We start from the raw sequence: 17,701 nt of genomic DNA, 5'->3' as shown, positions 1-17,701 counted from the left end.
CCCACTCTGGCAACCCAAGCATCTCCAAGTGAGACCTGAGCTCAACATCTTTCCACAAGGACTGCTCTAGGTCGTTACCTAGCAGACCATCTACAGGCATGGAAGGGCTCATAACCACCCTCAAGGGACCTGAGATCGCCATCCCCCCCCCCCCCCCACTCAAAGGGAACCTGCGCCACCAGACACTGGTGCTCTGAATGGTCTACCGCAATTACTTGGTGGAATTCCCCTGGGACTACCTGCTTCTCAGAGACCAGGTGACACTGGACTGAGGTCACACTGGCTCCAGTATCTCTGAGAGCCTCTACCCTTTTACCATTGAGGGTCACTCAGGTGCTGTTTTTCTTTGTGTTAGGGGGCACCTGGTTTACTAGGGCCATCTCACTGTCCCTTAGTGAGACAAGGGTCATTTCTGTGGGGTCCCCACCCTCCTGTGGGTACTCCTCCTCCCCAAGTGCTACACTAGCCAACACTTTGGACTGCCCACCGGTGGGTGGCTGAGCCCCCTTTGAGCCCTTCATGTGCCCCACCTGGTCACATACAAAACACTGTGGGCAGGTCTCAGCAGGCTTTCCTGACGAGACCCCTTGCTTCTTATCTCCAGGGGGATGGGAACCTTTACCCTGGGTGTTAGTTTGGGGCCCTTTAGAGAACCCCTGTGCTTTACCCTTGCGCCCCCCCCCCACTTTTCTGCTGGGGACCCTGCCCACCCTTGGCTGAGTCTCCCCCAAACGCCTTCTTGTGGACCCTGGTACTCACCCAGCAGTCTGCCTCCATAGCAAGCTTCCTGGGGTCAGTCAGCTTACTATCAACTAGTTGCTGGCGCAGATCTGCAAAACATAGACTAGACAAGTGCTCCCATGTAATCAAATTGTAGAGCCCCTGAAAATCTGTCACATTACTGCCCTTCACCCAGCCACCCAGTGACCGGCAAAACACACCCACACATTCCAACCAAGTGTTGGCATCAGACTTCTTACTGGAGCTGAACTGATCCCTGTACTTTTCAGGGGTAAGGCCAAACTTAGTGAGAAGGGCGTCCTTCATGTCGGGATAGGTGAGGTGAGGTGATACCCCTTACCCAAAGCTATTAAAGTATCCCTTGCTTCTTCTGGGAAGAGAGGCCACAAGCCTACTCCCCAGTTCTCCTCAGGGACCCCATTCATGTGGCTTGCTGCCTCGTACCCTTTAAACCACCTTTGTATGTCATCCCCTTTCTTGAATTCCTTGCCTACATTCTTAGGGATGTGTACAATTCTGTCTGCCTGTCTTGACAAATTGCTGCCACCATCATTCCGGCAGCTCTCCAGTACCAAATGGTTAAGCTTCAGCATCAGCCGCCCTCCGTGCAGGTAACAGTAGGTCCGTGTAAGGGGGGATTCCGAGGGACGATGCAGAGGGAAAATTAAATAAATAATTTTCCCTCTGCATCATCCATCGGAATCCCCCCTTACACGGCCCCACCGCCGTTACCTGCACGGACCGCGGCTGTTCAAAGTGCCATCCAGATCCTTACCTTTCGAGTGTTAACTTAGCATCCAAAGAAGGGATTCAGTGGTATTCCGCACATTAGTAGACACAAAGGGCCTGAAGTATGAAAGGGTTTTACCCATCTGTGACTATAGGGAAAGGCGCTCGTATATACAGGCTAAAGATTCCAAAATCACAAGCATCAATGTGTTAATTTCAGTGTATATCAAAGAATCTGCTTAGAGACAATGTATCTTCCTCGTGTACAAAATGTTTATGCACCCTCAAAGCCTGTGATGCACAAAACTGTAGGCTTTGCAAGTACCAAAAAACATGTGCAGAGTACTTTGGGCCTTATGTACATAGAATCGATTCGGTGTAAAAGAGGTTGCAAATTGCACACCGACTTTGAGCAAATCATTTTAGATTTTGAGAACTGACCAATGTAGTGACAGGTTACATTCACAAAATACAGAATTGCAGTGGGTGACATTTCGACCTACCTTTAATCACAGTTATGGTGGCAGGCTGGGGTCAGTAGACCACCAGGTTAGCAGATCACCACGTCTGCGACTGCTTTTAAATAGAGCAATCATTTTTTTTAATGTCGCCTGAAAAACAGGATGCGTTTAAAAAAAAAAAAAAAAAAAAAGAAAAGTTACATCAACGTATTTTAGGAGTAGGCAGTGATCTTATGAACCACTGCCTACTCCTAAAAAACGTTTTTGTCAATATTCACAAATGCCTTTTGAGGACAACCTTCCTGTTTGTGAACGGGTTACCACCTCCTTTGAGTTTGTGGTAAAATATTGATGTATTCCGACAAGATTCCAGTCATAAAAAACATTAATGTTAACCATAATAAATAAGTATTTGCAAGGGAAGCTCTAAAGATGGCTATTTCGAATTCCAGTTCCTTACTGTTTCCTAAACCCATTTAACGATTCAGAAAAATATTTCTGATTAATTAGGTTGAGTACATTTCAAAAAAGTGTTTTCTAGCTGTCACAATTTGAGGCTTTGCACCTGTCAAAACAATTTGTACATGAGGCCATGAATGTCCACATTGTAGGACATTGCACCTCATAAGAAACGAGGGTGTGTGGTTTGTCTTGCTTCTTCCTACCAGTCACAGAGATATGTACCGAGCCCGAAAGCGAGTGGTATGCATTCGTAAACTCGAAGCTGATCCATGAAGGATAGTTCCAGTTTGTAAATGTCACCTTTGGGCATCAGGGAGCGCATGATGCGATTTAGGGGATCATTCCATCTTAGCCATTTTTATAAACTGTAGCCCCTAACCCTCTACAAGAATGGGGATGCAAGACTGCCTTTTTTCAAAGGCAGGTATGGAGGTTTTCAGCCTCTCGCATTTATAAACCAGAGAGTAAATCCGCTGTGCAAAAACAGTAACTGCTTTGCGACCTGATCCTTAATGCATCAGGCCCTAAGACTTCACTTATTGTTTTACATCTGAGGACAACTTTTCTATCTCATGAATTGATTTTTGTTCTTTGCATTGTTTCTCCTACCCAGATGCCTGCCCATGCTGGACTACTTGTGCTTTTTTAATTTTATTTAAAACACCTTTATAGGCAACAATGATCACTTCCTAGTTAAGGAAACCTGAGAACACTGGATGTTATGGCAGGAAAACAGTAGCTGAACACAGAAATACACAATAGTATTTCTAGTGGTTTCTATGTGCACGCACAATAGGGCTGTAATGCGCTCTAAAGAAAGATCAATTTGCTCAGAAACATAGATTACACTAATAACTTTGTGATTTAACCAGGCACTCTGCGGCTTCTACAGGAATGGTGCTTTTAGTTTCTTAAGTGTTGCATGCCATGTTGCAAAAGCATTAGAGATCCCACCTCCTCCACTAAAATAATAGCTCACACTATGGGCCCGATTCACAAAGGTAAAATGAGACGAAAGTCTAACTTTACGACTTTCGGTATTCACAAAGGGCATTTACTACTCGTAAATGCCCTTTGTGAATACCGAAAGTAGTAAAGTTACATTTTTGGTATTCACAAACGGCATTTACGAGTAGTAAATTCCCTTTGTTAATACCAAAAGTCGTAAAGTTAGACTTTCGTCCCAGTTTACTTTTGTGTATTGGGCCCTATATGTTTGTGGACAGAAGTATACAGAGTGTAACCTTTACTAAAACACTCACATGTGCCTATACAAGATATTACACCAAAGATCAGAAATTGCACACAAGTTATCACAAACACGAGGTTGACTAAAGTTAGAGAAGGCCAGCCAATGAGAAAGACAGGAAACATCTTACCCTGGTAGGTCTTCAAGTTCAAAAAAGCCGTCACTTGTGATCCCTAAACTGGCACCTGGAAAATAATGATATGGCTGTCAACCTGTGCAAAATAATGCTCACCCCATCAGCATGACACTTTAAAGCATGCCATATCTACTACATGATTAAAAACAGACCTGAACTAATCTTACCCTAGTTGTGATGAGGGCTAGGCAAAAACCTTCGCTGAATTGCAAAACTGACAAAATCTGTTTTTTTTTAGTTTACCTGCCAAGTGGGGTTTGGTTTTAAAAACACCAACATCCACTATAGAGGTGGTCTGAAGAAAAGGGTGGATTTTGTGCCTTATTGAACAATTCATGTGTTCGGGCTGCCCCGCCTTAATGGGATGCAAAGCATACTCCAAGGAGGCTACATGTAACCATGACTTTTCTGACAGTCTAGTGGCATCCAAACAGATTGGCTCTAAAATAATCGTAGTTTCCTTCATTAAGACTAGAGTGTTGAATGAGACTGCTTTTTTGGCAATCTGAGTGGCCAACATTTCAACCAATCAAAATAGCTGCAAATCAGACTGCTTCCGTTTCCTGTGCATGATGGAAGGCGCCCAGAGATCCATGGAAGGATGCAGGATACTTCCTGCAGTTCTTTTATTTTAACTTTCAAGTCTATTTAAGAAGGAGTGTATTACAGAAAAGGTAAATGGCCCCTTTCGGGCCAGGAATACTCCTTGCATGGTATACAGGCCTGTACCGTGGCTCAGACTGACCCAACTGCAAGTGAAACTGGTATACTGACTTAACTGGCTTGGCAAGCTAGCTAATCTAGTATGTATGTTGTAGCCTTGGGATAATCTTGATAATTCCGAGGTCCAGAATCTTTTCTGTGACGTGGAGAGCCGCAACAAGTGTTCAGATATAACCAACATGGGACTATTGTCCATGTCCTGGTTTGATCACAAAATGGCAGTGGTATTGTACTGAGATTTGTTAATTATTAGATCTGACAAGACCTTTTCTTGTGCCAGATTGGAGTGCAATCTACTGACCCCATTCATGTAGAGTTCCAATTTAGTGTGACCCCCCAGAACCTTGCGCTGACATTCCGTGTGCTTGCTGCCATGTAGGGTTAATGTGTTGCAAAAGCATGGTAAAAAGATTTTGTCTATGGTGAGTCTGAATGCTGCGACCAGTGAGATCGATGTTGCATGCTCCTGGTATAGCATAGCACAAGATGGAGAGTGGACGCAGCTTCACCAAGCAGCGGAAGTATACCGCCCGCATTCGGGTGGCTGGAGGAGGAGATCAAGACACTGAAGTGAGGAGACAGGGCTAACCTTGGAAATACAATGAGATCCTGTTAGCAAGAGGCGGTTGATTTGTTCTTCCTTAGCCTGACTCTAAAGTGTGTTGCCATGTCACAATTTGGAGAAAAAAATATCAAAATTGGGACTTTTGTAAACATCCTGCTATTTTTTTGTTCACAACAGCCCCGAAAAAAAAAAAAAAAAAGAACCTCCTTTTATTGACTTTTAGCTTCTGTGCTGGCTTCGCTAAAAGGAGGCTGGCACGCATGAAGTGTTTTCATGCTCTATCCTGCTCTGGAACGCCTCTTTGAGCTTCCCATCATGCATCCACCTGCTCTCACCACACCCGCCTGGCAGCCGTCCTCCTTTTCTTTCCCACCACTTCCCTGTCAACTGTCTATTCCCCTCCACCCGTGCATCACTGGACAGCACGTAATCCATGCTGCTGCAGTGGTCTGCCACAGTAGTCCCCTCCACCCTCCTGGTACCTTACTTTAAGATGGGCAGGTGGCACATGGGACATAATAAAAGCTCCCTCCAGCAGCATGTATGTGAATCTGGGAAGCAACACATCTGGATGGTGCCAGAGAGAGCGTGCATCGCAAACTGTATTTTGCACTCCCTCCCATTTGACATCTCATTCCTCAGTTCACGTTTGCTGCACAGTACTGATTTGCTGGTGGGGCCACAGTATTTTTGTGACATCGCATTTATGTATGTAGCAAAAATACTGTGAATGTAGTTTTTTGGGGGGCGGCTCCAATTTTCTTGTTTTGCAGCAGCAAAAGTTGGCAAATCAGACTGCTCTGTCCTGGGGAGGGTCGGTTTAGCACTGCCATCTGGTGGGGTGCATAAGCAGTTGTTATACAGTTATATTCTGAGCTCTTGCCCCCACATTACTTATCAGAGAAGCCTTTGACTGCTCGCTCTTGCTACCATGAAAGTCATGTGAGGAAGAATTGTACTTGGCACAGTTCACAGAGGCACATGGCGGACCCCAGGACCCCGGAGAATAAAGACCCCAATCACCACGGCTGAGGCCAGTAGTACCTGCCTGCCCTGCAGGCCCCAGGAGCAGGGTCCAAAAATATGACACAATTTATTTTCGCTTACCATGTTATGTTTTATGAGGGCTTTACAAATAAAATAGCATTACACGAGAGACCTTCTTGGCACTGGAGAAACATGTAACACGTGGGATATTAGGAAAGAACGCCTAAAATAGAATAAATTGGGTTTTATGTGAAGACCAGTGGGCAGAGAATTCCACAGTTTTGCTACTGTAACTGTTTTCATTCCGGGGACCAAGAGCTGAATGAAAGAGACTAGAGGATCTTAGAGGAAGTGCCAGCCGGAAGATATCTTCCCATACAAGGCTTTATGCACAATTGTGTAAGCTTTAGAGCCTACTCGAGATTTGATTGGCGACCAGTGTAGTCATCTGAGCACCGGAGACACTTGTGCTTGCCATGGCATCCCGGTCACCGGCTGTAAACAATGCAGGTGTTAGTCTGTAGCTGTAACATAAACTGGCACAATCGAGCCTGAACTGGGCGTTTATAACAGTAATACGCAGTGTAGAATCAGTTAATGGGAGTAGGTTTCAGTAATGTGGAATTTACACAAAGCAAGTGCGAGCTACATTTGTGTATTGTGCATCAAACAAAAGAGTAGTGTCCAAAATAGACCCTAAGTTAAGCACCAACTTTGAAGGGTGGGAGGAGAATCACTAGATCTGGAGACAGCAGTTATTCCATTGAACTTTCCCTCAAGGTCAGCAGTGTCTCAGTATTTGTTTTGTACATTTCAGAAAGCTGTTGGCCATCCACCAGCGCACGATGGCAAGGCGTTCTCCTAGTGGACTAATGCCTTGAATTGGTAGAAATTGGGTTTTAGCACCTGGTAGACCAAAAGAAAAGTTGGGTGTAATCAGCATACATGTAGATATGCTCCCCAGCCTGATGAAGGAGTTGGACGAGGGGTTGTATGTACAGATGAAAAAATGAATGGAGACAGTGTTAAACAAACACTGAGGTACACCACAGCCTGAGGTTTTTGCTTTTGAAGAAAAATGTAGCAGTTCAACTAATGGAGAGCTCCCTGAGAGGAAGGATATAACCCACCTCAGAACCGTACTTGTGAAGCCAACTTCTTCCATGGTGAGGTATGTATGATGTTATGATCAATGGTACTAAAGGCGGCGTACAGTTCTAGGAGAGCGAGCATTTCGACTTTGCTGCCATGGATAAGCTCACGCAGGTCTCCAAGAGCAGGGAGAGTCAGCAACTCTGTTCTGTGACAGGGTCGGAAACCAGACTGTTACTTGCCTAGCAAGCTGGTTGTATATGCCAAGTTCTAGATCTGATACAGAAGCACATTTCATTGTAGCTAGCCCATGAAAGGCAGTAACCAATCAGATGCTGTGGGTGGATTAAATAATGCACAGCTCTGTTGCAATAGGGTATGGGGTGGTTTGTGATCTGAAAAAAAACAACGTTCCCCCACCTTGCAACATGTATGCTTGGTAGAAGCATTTCACACAAGATATAGAAAAGACTTGGTCCCTCTTCTGGGAATAAAGCATCCAGGATAGCCACTTAAATATGACACACTTTTAACCCCCCACCATGATCGGATGTTCACATTTACCTGATCTCTTACCCTGACATTCAGGAAACTCACTGAAGCTGGATACTTCTCCAGTATCAACACAATTGTTTTTTTTAACCTTCAAATCAATGTAAAGATTCCTGTGGAATGAGCAGTAAAGAGGAGAGACTGGAGTAAATAATATTTAGTGGCCCAGGCACAAGGCCACAGTAGTCTCCAATTTCTTATACTTTATCCTCTGTTAAATTTATTTTAAAGTGAAGATAGAGCTCAAACTGCAAGATAATTTCCTGGACTTACGGCATTCTTTTCAGGAGTCAGCAGGTACACAGACACCTCCCAAAAGATGTGCCAGTTAAGCTAGTAGTTTCTAGTCTTTGGGGGTTTTTGGTCCTTGTGTCAGACCCATAAAACATCAATGGTGACCTGAACACATATTCCTCCAACTACGCATGACCTAAACTAAGAGGGTTATCCCTTCCATAATTAGATTATAAGGAACAGGGAGAGGAGCAAGAGATCCCAGTTTTTTCTGATTTTCTTTTTTTTTTTGGGGCTTGAATTCCTACATGTTTAGAAGTGAGCAGTTCCTAGAAGGCATGGTCTGGCTGATCAGGTTAATTTATTTCCTTGACTTATGAAGAGACTCTTTTCAAGGGAACATGACCTTACCAAGAAGCATAAATGGCATCTTAGTGACCTTCACAGTCTTGGTGTTCTTTTTTAACTGAAAGGCTGTGCTTTCAGTCTTCAGGTCCCCAGTGACTTTTGGAACAAATAGCCAAAAGTACAAAGCATTTTTTCGGTCACAAACAGCCTGATTCGCAGAATCGGGTCATGTGCGGCCAGAACAATGCCTTTTCATATGTACAAAATGCAAAATGTAATTTGGTAACTTGCCTTTGCAATTCAGCACTTGGAAGGGGCGTATTTTGAGAGTCCCTTCTAAATACCAAATCGGTATGGTATGTATAACTATTTAGCGACCGAATGCTGGTCACCAAACAGAAATACTTTACCACCATTTTAAAAGTGGCGGTAACCTATTCGGTGATGGGAACAATAGACCACTGCCTACTCTTTAAAAATGAAAGTTCAAAGTAAAACTTTTGTCTATTTAAACACATCCTGTTTTCCTTTAAAGAAAACGAGCTGCATTTAAAAGTGCTTTATTTAAAAGCAATCACAGACATGGTGGTTTGCTGACCCCAGCAGGCCATCATCCCTGTGATGGCTGCGATTCCTTATGGGTTGCAAACAGCGACCTATCTCATGAGGTAGGTCAATTTGCAACCTATTAGGAATTGCTATTTGGTATTAAAAGTACTTTCTACATTATGAATACCGATTTCCTAATTGCCATTCAGAGATATCCACAATTAGGAGCTCTGCATTCCTAATGTTGAAATATCTGGGCAAAAGAGGGTCACACTACATCAGTCTCTTGCCTTATTTGGATTCTACCAAAGTCACCTTTGAACGTGAATGACTTACCAGATTGGTTCAATTCTCGTCTTTTCAGTGCAAAGATCCTAAAGATATGGCCTAGGAAGACGATTTGCGCTGGTGGCAAAAGTACACCCCCACCCACTAGGAATAATTATCCTAATTAGTGTTATTCGCAAGACCTTAGAAAATGGTCTTGGCGGACATAGGCATAATTAAACCCTTCATTCTCACCAATTTCTCGATTACTCCTGTGTTAGATAAAGCACCAGTCGCAGCCAGGTCCAGGGACAGTCTGATTTTACTGGAAACCTAGTGAATGCAGCGTCACCAGACTCACTCAGTTATAGACAGTGTGGAACCTGAAGTAGGCAGAGAGGTTGCATTGCAGTTAAGTCCTGCTCCTGCCTAGCACACAAGTACTGGAAAGTGCACAACCTGTGGTATCATAGGTTGACCCGAATCCTGTATAGAGGGGCTTTTTACAGACAGGGTTGGACTGGGGAAGAATATCGGCCTGGAGAAAAATATTAAAAATAGCCCCCCCATTTCCAAATCAGGGCAATTTTTTACTTGTAAAGACAAGCTGTGTATGTTCTTTTCAAGATATGTTGACTGCATACATTTGTGTTTGCTGCAGGCAATGTTTGTGGTAATACTAGAGAAAAAGAATCATCCCACCAGACCATAAAACAGGCTCACCAAAAGCCAACAAGCATTGGCATAGCCAATAGGTCTCGCTTTAGGGACCTTATAAGTATTTAGTTATGCAGCAGAATATCCTTGGTGCAACAACACCAAATGTTGCATGGCTAAACACTTATAAGGTCCCAAATGCAAGACCTATTGGCTATGCCAATGCTTGTTTTTGTTGAAGTGAGAAGTCATATGCAGGCAGCTACTTTTATGGAATGACTGCTGCCGATTTTGAAACATTCCCGATGAGTACCAGAGATGCGAGCGTTTTAAAGAGTGGTAAGGAAAGGAAGCACTCTGGATGAGATGGCTAAGAGCTTGATGTTTGGATTGATTTGGGGACCTCATAGTGGCTACCTGTCTTAAGAAGAGGGATAGATCAGGCAGGATGTGAACGTAATGGGGATGTGAACAAGTGTGGGAGCTGGACAGTGTGAGATCGAGTTGATTTTGGAGATTACTAACAGCTAAAACACTAATGAAGATGCTCTGTGCAGGTGAAACTGGTGTAGGGTAGGAGTTTAAGGGAGGTGATGAGGTTTTAACAGTAAACTTTGAAATCTTGACAGCTGACACAAGATTCTATTTACGGCCTGTTCCTGCTTGTAGTCCTTATGACACCCAGAGTCAGATTTCTTCCCTCCTTGCAGAAGTGAGTGCAGTCGTGTCTTTGATGATAAAGAGTGGATAGCAGCTGGAGGAAGGCTGCAGATGAGGGGAGTAGGGGTCCTGGTATGTGTTGTATTAGTTGGAGTCAATGAGTGGAGCCAAGTCACAATGGATTTGCTGCATGGATTCTGTCTGGGGACTTTGTTTGGCTACACCAGGTCACGGTCTGTTTACCGAGCCTTCTTGTTGAATATAAAATTAGGAATTATGTTTTTTCGCTTGGAAAATCTGCATTATACTGTCAAATGTTTACTTCATTTTAATTATGTGCATGAGGCCAGGCTTCGAGGAGGTAGGCAGTGAGAAGAAAAGCCAGCGAGCAGGGCAAGCGGTGAGGAAGGCTGTGAAGAAGGCAGCCTTTGAAGGGGCAGCATGAGGGGTGCCAGGCTATGACAGAGAAGGGGGGGGCTGCTGTGAGGAATGGGCAGTAACGAGGGCAGGGGCCAGGGTGCCGGCTGTGAGGTGTAAGGGCTATGCTGTAAAGAGTACAGCTGTCAGAGGTACGTCTGCTGTGGGCACGGCAGGTTCCGAGGGTGCCAGGCCGAGCTGGTTATGTGGGGGCTGCGAGGGTGACGGGCCGTGAACGGTGCGCTGCATTTGAGGAGGAAAGATGGTAAAAAGAGGCCAGACAACAAACAGGGGCAGTGAGGAGGAAAAGCGGCGAGGGACCTGGCTGAGAGGAGGCTGATAGGCAGTGAGTGGCCGGGGGGGAGGGGGGGGGTTGGGTTGTGTGTGTGCGGGAGCGGGCCGGGTTGTGTGTTGGGGGGAGGGCGTTGGTCGTGAGGAAAGGCTAGGCAGGGAAGGGGGTTGCTACAGAGGAGGAGAGCTGCGTGTCAGAGATTTCGGCTATGTGTGTAGTGTGAGAGTCTGATCTCGGCTAACACTGAAATGAAAAGAGAGAGCAGAGAGCAAGGGGATGGAGGAGCATGATTCACGTGCTGCCATGAAGCTGACGAGGAGGGAGGGGGAGAAGGGAGGGGGTAGTGAGAGCAGAGAGCAAGGGGGTGGAGGAGCATGATTCACGCGCTGTAAGGCTTAATGAGCCATGAAAGAAAGGCAGATGGCGGCTGCGCGCGTGCAAGCGTGCGTAACCGCAAGCTTGAGGCCAGCAAAAGCATGTGGTAGCACTTTGAAAACCCACTTACTAAATGTCTCGCAGAGCAACGCATGCGCTGGCTCAGGCGAGACCTAAAAAGCACCCAAAAACCGGCCAACACACTGACCTGTCAGACCAGCCCTCCTCTTGTGCAGGACACAAACCACTGCTCCTCCTTTCCTTGGCAGATTACAAAGAAATTGGAGCTCTGGCATCTGAACCCCTCCAGAAACTGGTTTAAGGATAGCCTGTTGCTCTAATTTGTTTTGTTTGAAAAAGAAAACCAGAAGATAAGAATGTAATAAATTGGCTAAATGTGGAAATATTGTTCACGCTCTCACTTTCCAACAACTGCCCTAATAACCATGGGGCTGAAGTTTGGTGAGGTTATCAATAGATACGAATTAAAATGGTGGTGGGGTGCATAAGCAAGGCACAGAAGGAGATTCTTTATGTCTTCAAGTAGCAGGCCCTTTCAAGGGAGACTGGAGAGTGCTCACAAATCACACTGGAAAGAACGGCCCCAATTCCAAGTTTACAGGTATATTCCGAACAGATATCAGGTTAAACCTGTCACAATTTAATGGGAGAAAAGGAGTGGCAAAAAGGCAATTTCTATGTGATAAATATCAACTCAGCATGTTGGCCTCGTTTCCGATATCAGGGTATCCCCCTATTCTGATATACTCAGAATCAGGGCCTAGACTTTGTAGATCCAGCTTTAATTAGCAACAACCAGTCTTCATTAGTGGTAGTTTGCAGGCTGCAAAAAGTGTGAAACCAAGACCCAGCTAGGGCAGTTTTTTGCTGAACCATGTATCCCAAACGGGAAAAAGAGCTTTCCTGCACATATATCGTGGCTCCTGATGCAGGGACTCAATTGTCACAAATTGCAAATCTCGAATTCACAGGTGATGTCAGAACAGGCTAAGCGTTTCAACCTCGGAAAAACATCCTACATTGCAATCTCCAGACACATGGAGACCCATGCTTAGAAAATGTGTGTGACAGGTCAGAAATCCCAGCGTGGTCTCCCAATGTGAACCGTAAAAATATGGGGTTTCCATATGGAGATTCAAATTGTTACTTTTTTCTTTTAAATAAAATACCCCTTATAACAAACACAGATGATTTTGTGGAGGTTCTAACAAACAAGCCCAGTATATCAGTGCGGTCATAAATGTGAAGGGACACTGTGCCCACAATGACATTCACAGGACCCAGAGGTTTCGCCAAGAATGGCCAGTTATTCATCAGTTTAAAATAAAAAGAGTCTGTATTAAAGGAAAATCAGCATGCTATTGGACTCCCCAATTAAATCAACTCGGTCTCAAGTCCATCACATGAAAAGTCAAGGAGCGTGGACATCAAGGGAAAGGAAAGAGTTGTTTTCATTGTTCTCTGTAGCAACAGCGTGGTCTCATTTGTCATGCAGGCCCTGAAATGTATTTATTTGAATCCAGTAGACTACAATTCTTTTTGTGCTTCAAGAAAGACACTAAAGGCCTTATGTACAAAGGTATTTTGCGCTTGCAACCCAACAAATCGCAAAGTCATAGGTTTTACAACCACAAAAATACCTTATTTCAAATCGGAAAAATCTTTGGGACTCACAAAAGAGGTTTTATGACGATGTCCAAATCGCAAATCGGAGGGGTGTACCCTACCTATCTGCAGGTCGGAATAGCATATATCAATTTGTGACTGCAACTGGGTTTGCAAACCATTGATCAGATACCAAGCACCTCAAGGGGAAGTGGTATCTTCCTTTTTGGGCATTGTGTATGTGGCCTCGGGAAGGGCAGGCTGAGTATTACTGCCTGCTCCCCCAATGACTTCTCAAACAGGAATTCTTTTTTATTAAAAGCTGTCCATTGCAGGGTGCTATCCCTTCAATTGAAGCCAATCAAAAACTATTGCAAATTGCAACCTGCCTAAGTACTACTCATTATCAGGTGTTTTTGTAATGCCCTGTGACTGGACAGACATTAAATACTTATGTTGCATTGTAGCAATTATAGCCCCATTTGCAAACTAGTCAGTGTGCAAATTGCACATGCCGGCTTTCGAATGGGAAGAGCACATCCGGTCTAACTTCACATAAACATCTATTGACCTACCAGGGATTTCACTTTCAAGCGGAATTGATGGTCTTCCTCCGGTGGCTATCAAGATGTGGGGTGCTGTATAGCTTTTCCCGTTGACAACCAGCATTGGTTCTGGATCAGATGTAAATATTGCATGGCCTTTAATTGTTTCTATCTTTGCCTGAAACAGAAAAATAAAATGTGTTAGAGTACATACTAATAAAAGTTACCAGTATGCATTTTTTCAAATTCAAAACGTACTTAGCAAAAGTATTTTGCTTTCCAATCAATGAGGAAATATGTTCCAAACTAAATTATATTGGTTACAAATGTTGTCCTCTCCCAACCCCACCCATGCTTCTTTTTTTGGTACCATGGACAAGATACCTACCCATGCTATGTTCAATAATTCTTAACAGGAGATGAACCTTTAGCTCACAGTAGGGAGGAGGCCTTTGGTGTTGTTTGACATTGTGAAGTACAGAGATGGCAGCCCATTGAATCAGCTTCCCTCATGGATAGGGGTTCTATCCCAGGAATTCTACTCTGAATCTTGAAGGACTATATTGATAATAAGGATTCCCAAATCAGACGAAGCTCAAGGTAGTCATCGGTGGACTACCTGTTCTCTCTGGCCTCCATTACAATATATTTACCAGGAATGATTAGGGCATTATCCTCCAAGTTGAAGGAGCACATGGTTGATGGAGCATCTCTTTTCTCCTTTCAAAACCATAGGGCAGGGGCAACTACCAATGACTGCTGAGTGGATGAGCAGACATGCTGAGCTGAGCATCTCAACTATTGGAGTGCTCAAGCTTCTGTCGATATTATTAGATAACAAGCTGATCTGACTTTTGAGTGTGCATCAATTCAAGAATGCAAATATTGACAGGTATAGTGGGGAACGCTCTGTTTAGCAAAGGGATGGTGATAGCACACACCCCTAGAACACTCAATAATTGGGTCAGAGGGTGGAGTTCTACCCCCACAGACTTTTTTTTTATCACCACAGTAAGGACCCTTTTTCCAGCAGAAGAGGAAAGAAAGAATGGGAAGCCAAGCCAAGTTTAACATCAATTTAACAGTAGTTATATGGAGGGAAGGATTCTACAGCAGGCAGAAGTGAAACAAGGCATGGGGTCACTGGAGATTAGGAAACAGAGAAAACATTTCAACTTGATATTCTGACAGAAAACACTCAAGAAATTCCATTGTAGGACTGTTGAACAGGACATGCAGGTGTGTACCTTAGTCAGTGTGGTTTAGGGGGTGTAAATCTCAAATTTCTCAACAAAAAAAGCAGTGGTCGGCAGGGTGGAGGGGTGACATGAACAAGGTTCAGGATGGACTGCTTCCATGAGGAACAGAGCCAGTACTGATTTGCTTAGTTGGATCTCTGCCTAGAGTGGCACAGTGGGCAAAAAATGATGGGTTGGAATGCAACTCCAAGCGATTGTCACGATTTTGAGTATTTCAAACATTCACCCCACCAACTTTTGGGTGTTTGATTGGAAGGAGTTTGCCTGGAAACCTGAGACTTGTGCAACTTTCCAAGTCTAATACTCCCAATGCTTGTGAATTCCAAAAAGTAGTACATTTACACCCAGCCCATTCAAAGAGCAGGTCCATGGGTGCACATTACTATTTTATTATCTTTCTGATGAAAAAAATAAAAAAGTTAGAAGTTTTCTAGCAAAATAAGAAACATGAGAAAACAGACACAGATAAAGCAAACAGGATTTAGGGCCCTGAGACTCAATTACCAAGCCAAGAATGTATTTGAGAGGAGCCTAGCGCGCAACCAAGATGGCCGCGTAGGTGCGAGGCTCCCGAGGACCTCCGCGACCTCCTATGACTATCCTGAACATATCCTGTCCTAGATGAGGGGACTGTGTTGGTGAGCCCGAGCTGAGGTGGCGCCCGTTTTCCACTTCCAAATCGGACCTCGGACACCGACTTTAGCACCGATTGAGGTTTGCGGCCTTCTCCTAGCCGAACCCCGGATTTGCGTTGTGGGGCGATCCAGTGACGAAGTGAATAACAGCGGCGGACAGGGCTTGGTGGCTCGCGTAACCCGCACTTTCACTTTCGCACCCTCCTTGCTGTATATGCGAGTTTGGGTCGCGGGGCTTCGTGTGTTGGTGTGGCCTCGCTGGGGGGCCCTGCCTGCCCGCCGGCTGTGATCCGCCCCGCAGATCTGGGGTAGCACCCCCCCGGAGCCCGTGGACCGACTTGCCCGCCCTTCACGACGTGGCTGGTGCGATTGGGAGACTGGGACCATGGCCACGAAACAAGATGGCGATCGGGCAAAGGTAAAATCGACCCGACGTGGCGCAGCCCACCAGTCCAACAGCATGGATCGCTATACCCTCCAGAAGGGATCTCCTGAGGTGCCACGCAGGTCCCCTGAGGGCCCTACTGATGCCCCCGATCTGCCCACGGATCTGACTCTGCGGGATGTCATGGGCGCCATCGCCGAGATGAAGGCCTCTGTGGGCCAGCGTTTTGACACACTGGCGCAGAAGATCGACTCGGTCCTCGTAGATGTTGGCCTGATAAGGGCCGATCTCTCCAAGACCAACGACCGAGTCGATTCTTTGGCCCACACCGCATCGGGCCTTACGACAGACGTGGCGGCCCTGCAAACGGAGGTGCGCCGGCTTGCTCGGGCGAGTGCGCTGATGGATCGTCGCCTGGAGGACTCCGAGAGTCGGGCCCGGAGGAACAATATCCGTATCATCGGGGTGCCTGAGGGACGTGAGGAAGCGGCGGCGGACCTTTTTGTGGAAGACCTGATTGTTACCCACCTCCAGCCACGGGGGCTGAGTACATTCTTTGCAGTGGAGAGGGCCCACAGGGTTCCCGGGGGAAGGCCTAAGGTCGGAGCCGCTCCGAGACCTCTCATCGCCCGGATTTTTAATTTTCGGGACAGAGACGCTATCCTCCAATCCTCCAGACTACAGGGACCGATTAGACTTGACAATATGGACATTAATTTCTATCCTGATTTCACCCCTGCGGTCCAGAAGCAGAGACTGAGCTTCCTTGGTGTCAAGCGCCGTCTTCGGGACCTAAATCTCAAATACGCCATGCTTTTCCCAGCTAAGCTGCGAGTGGAGGTGGAAGGTCGCACACACTTTTTTGATCGTCCCGAAGCGGCCGGGGACTGGCTGGATACTCTGTCCGGAGAACGGGATCGGGGTGGCGGGGGTGGAGCGGCCGGGGGAGAGGGCTCGCCGGATCAAGACTGAGGGACTAATATTATGCCTCGCTCGGGACAAAAATGATGCCACTTTTGACTATATGTCGGATTGCTTAAGTTCCCCTCCTATGGAGGTTGTGTGGGGTCTCTTGGGGGTTCTCCCTCCTCCTCTGGGGGTTTAGTTAGTTTAACTATCTATGGGGCGATAGGCACACTGCACGTTGGGGGGGCTGTCTGGGCTCATGCAGGGGTGCAGGGAGGGGGGAGTTTTGTTGGGGTGGGTGGGCAGGGATGGGGTGTTGTTCGTTATTATCACAAGGCAACCCTTTTTTTGTGTTGGTTCTACTGTGCTCTCGGGGGGACGAATGATGGTTTCTGTGTATGATGGGGGGTAGGGAATTGACTTTGTTGTCTTGGAACGTCAATGGACTGGGGGACAGGATCAAACGAGGTGTGGTCCTACAGTATCTGAAGCGACTTTCGCCTGATGTGGTCTTCCTGCAGGAGACACACCTTATTGGCAATTCCTTCTGCGCCATGAATCGGCGTGGCTACCGCCTCGTGGCCCATTCGGGCTTCACGTCAGGCTCGAGGGGTGTGGGTATCATGGTAAAGAACTCGCTCCCATTAGAAATTGATGAGGTGCTCCACGATGACAGGGGACGTTACACTGTCTTGGTGGGGAGAATGGAGGGCAAAGTGGTTGTCTTTGTGTCAGTGTACGTCCCACCGGGGTTGCAGTCGACCACCTTTGCAGATCTGGGACGCCTCCTCCTTGGCCTTCCGGGGGGGCTTCTGGTGGTGGGGGGGGATTTCAACGCGGTGGTTTCTG

At 46.0% G+C, this 17,701-nt stretch overlaps 1 protein-coding gene across 1 annotated transcript in view; it reads right to left on the bottom strand.

Annotated features, from left to right (window-relative positions):
* The window catches only part of GSR (glutathione-disulfide reductase), a 145,726-nt gene that overhangs the window by 56,096 nt on the left and 71,929 nt on the right, over positions 1–17,701 (bottom strand). Inside the window, exons 5-6 of the mRNA XM_085641083.1 lie at positions 13,698–13,845; positions 3,773–3,827 (exon numbers count right to left, since the gene is read on the bottom strand). Coding sequence (XP_085497209.1) covers positions 3,773–3,827; positions 13,698–13,845 — 203 coding nt within the window. The remainder of the gene's footprint in view (positions 1–3,772; positions 3,828–13,697; positions 13,846–17,701) is intronic.

The sequence above is a fragment of the Triturus cristatus genome, chromosome 2_2, assembly GCF_964204655.1.
Source record: "Triturus cristatus chromosome 2_2, aTriCri1.1, whole genome shotgun sequence".
Classification (NCBI taxonomy): domain Eukaryota; kingdom Metazoa; phylum Chordata; class Amphibia; order Caudata; family Salamandridae; genus Triturus; species Triturus cristatus.
Note: the sequence above shows the minus strand (reverse complement) of the source record. Positions and strands in the feature narration are given on the sequence as shown.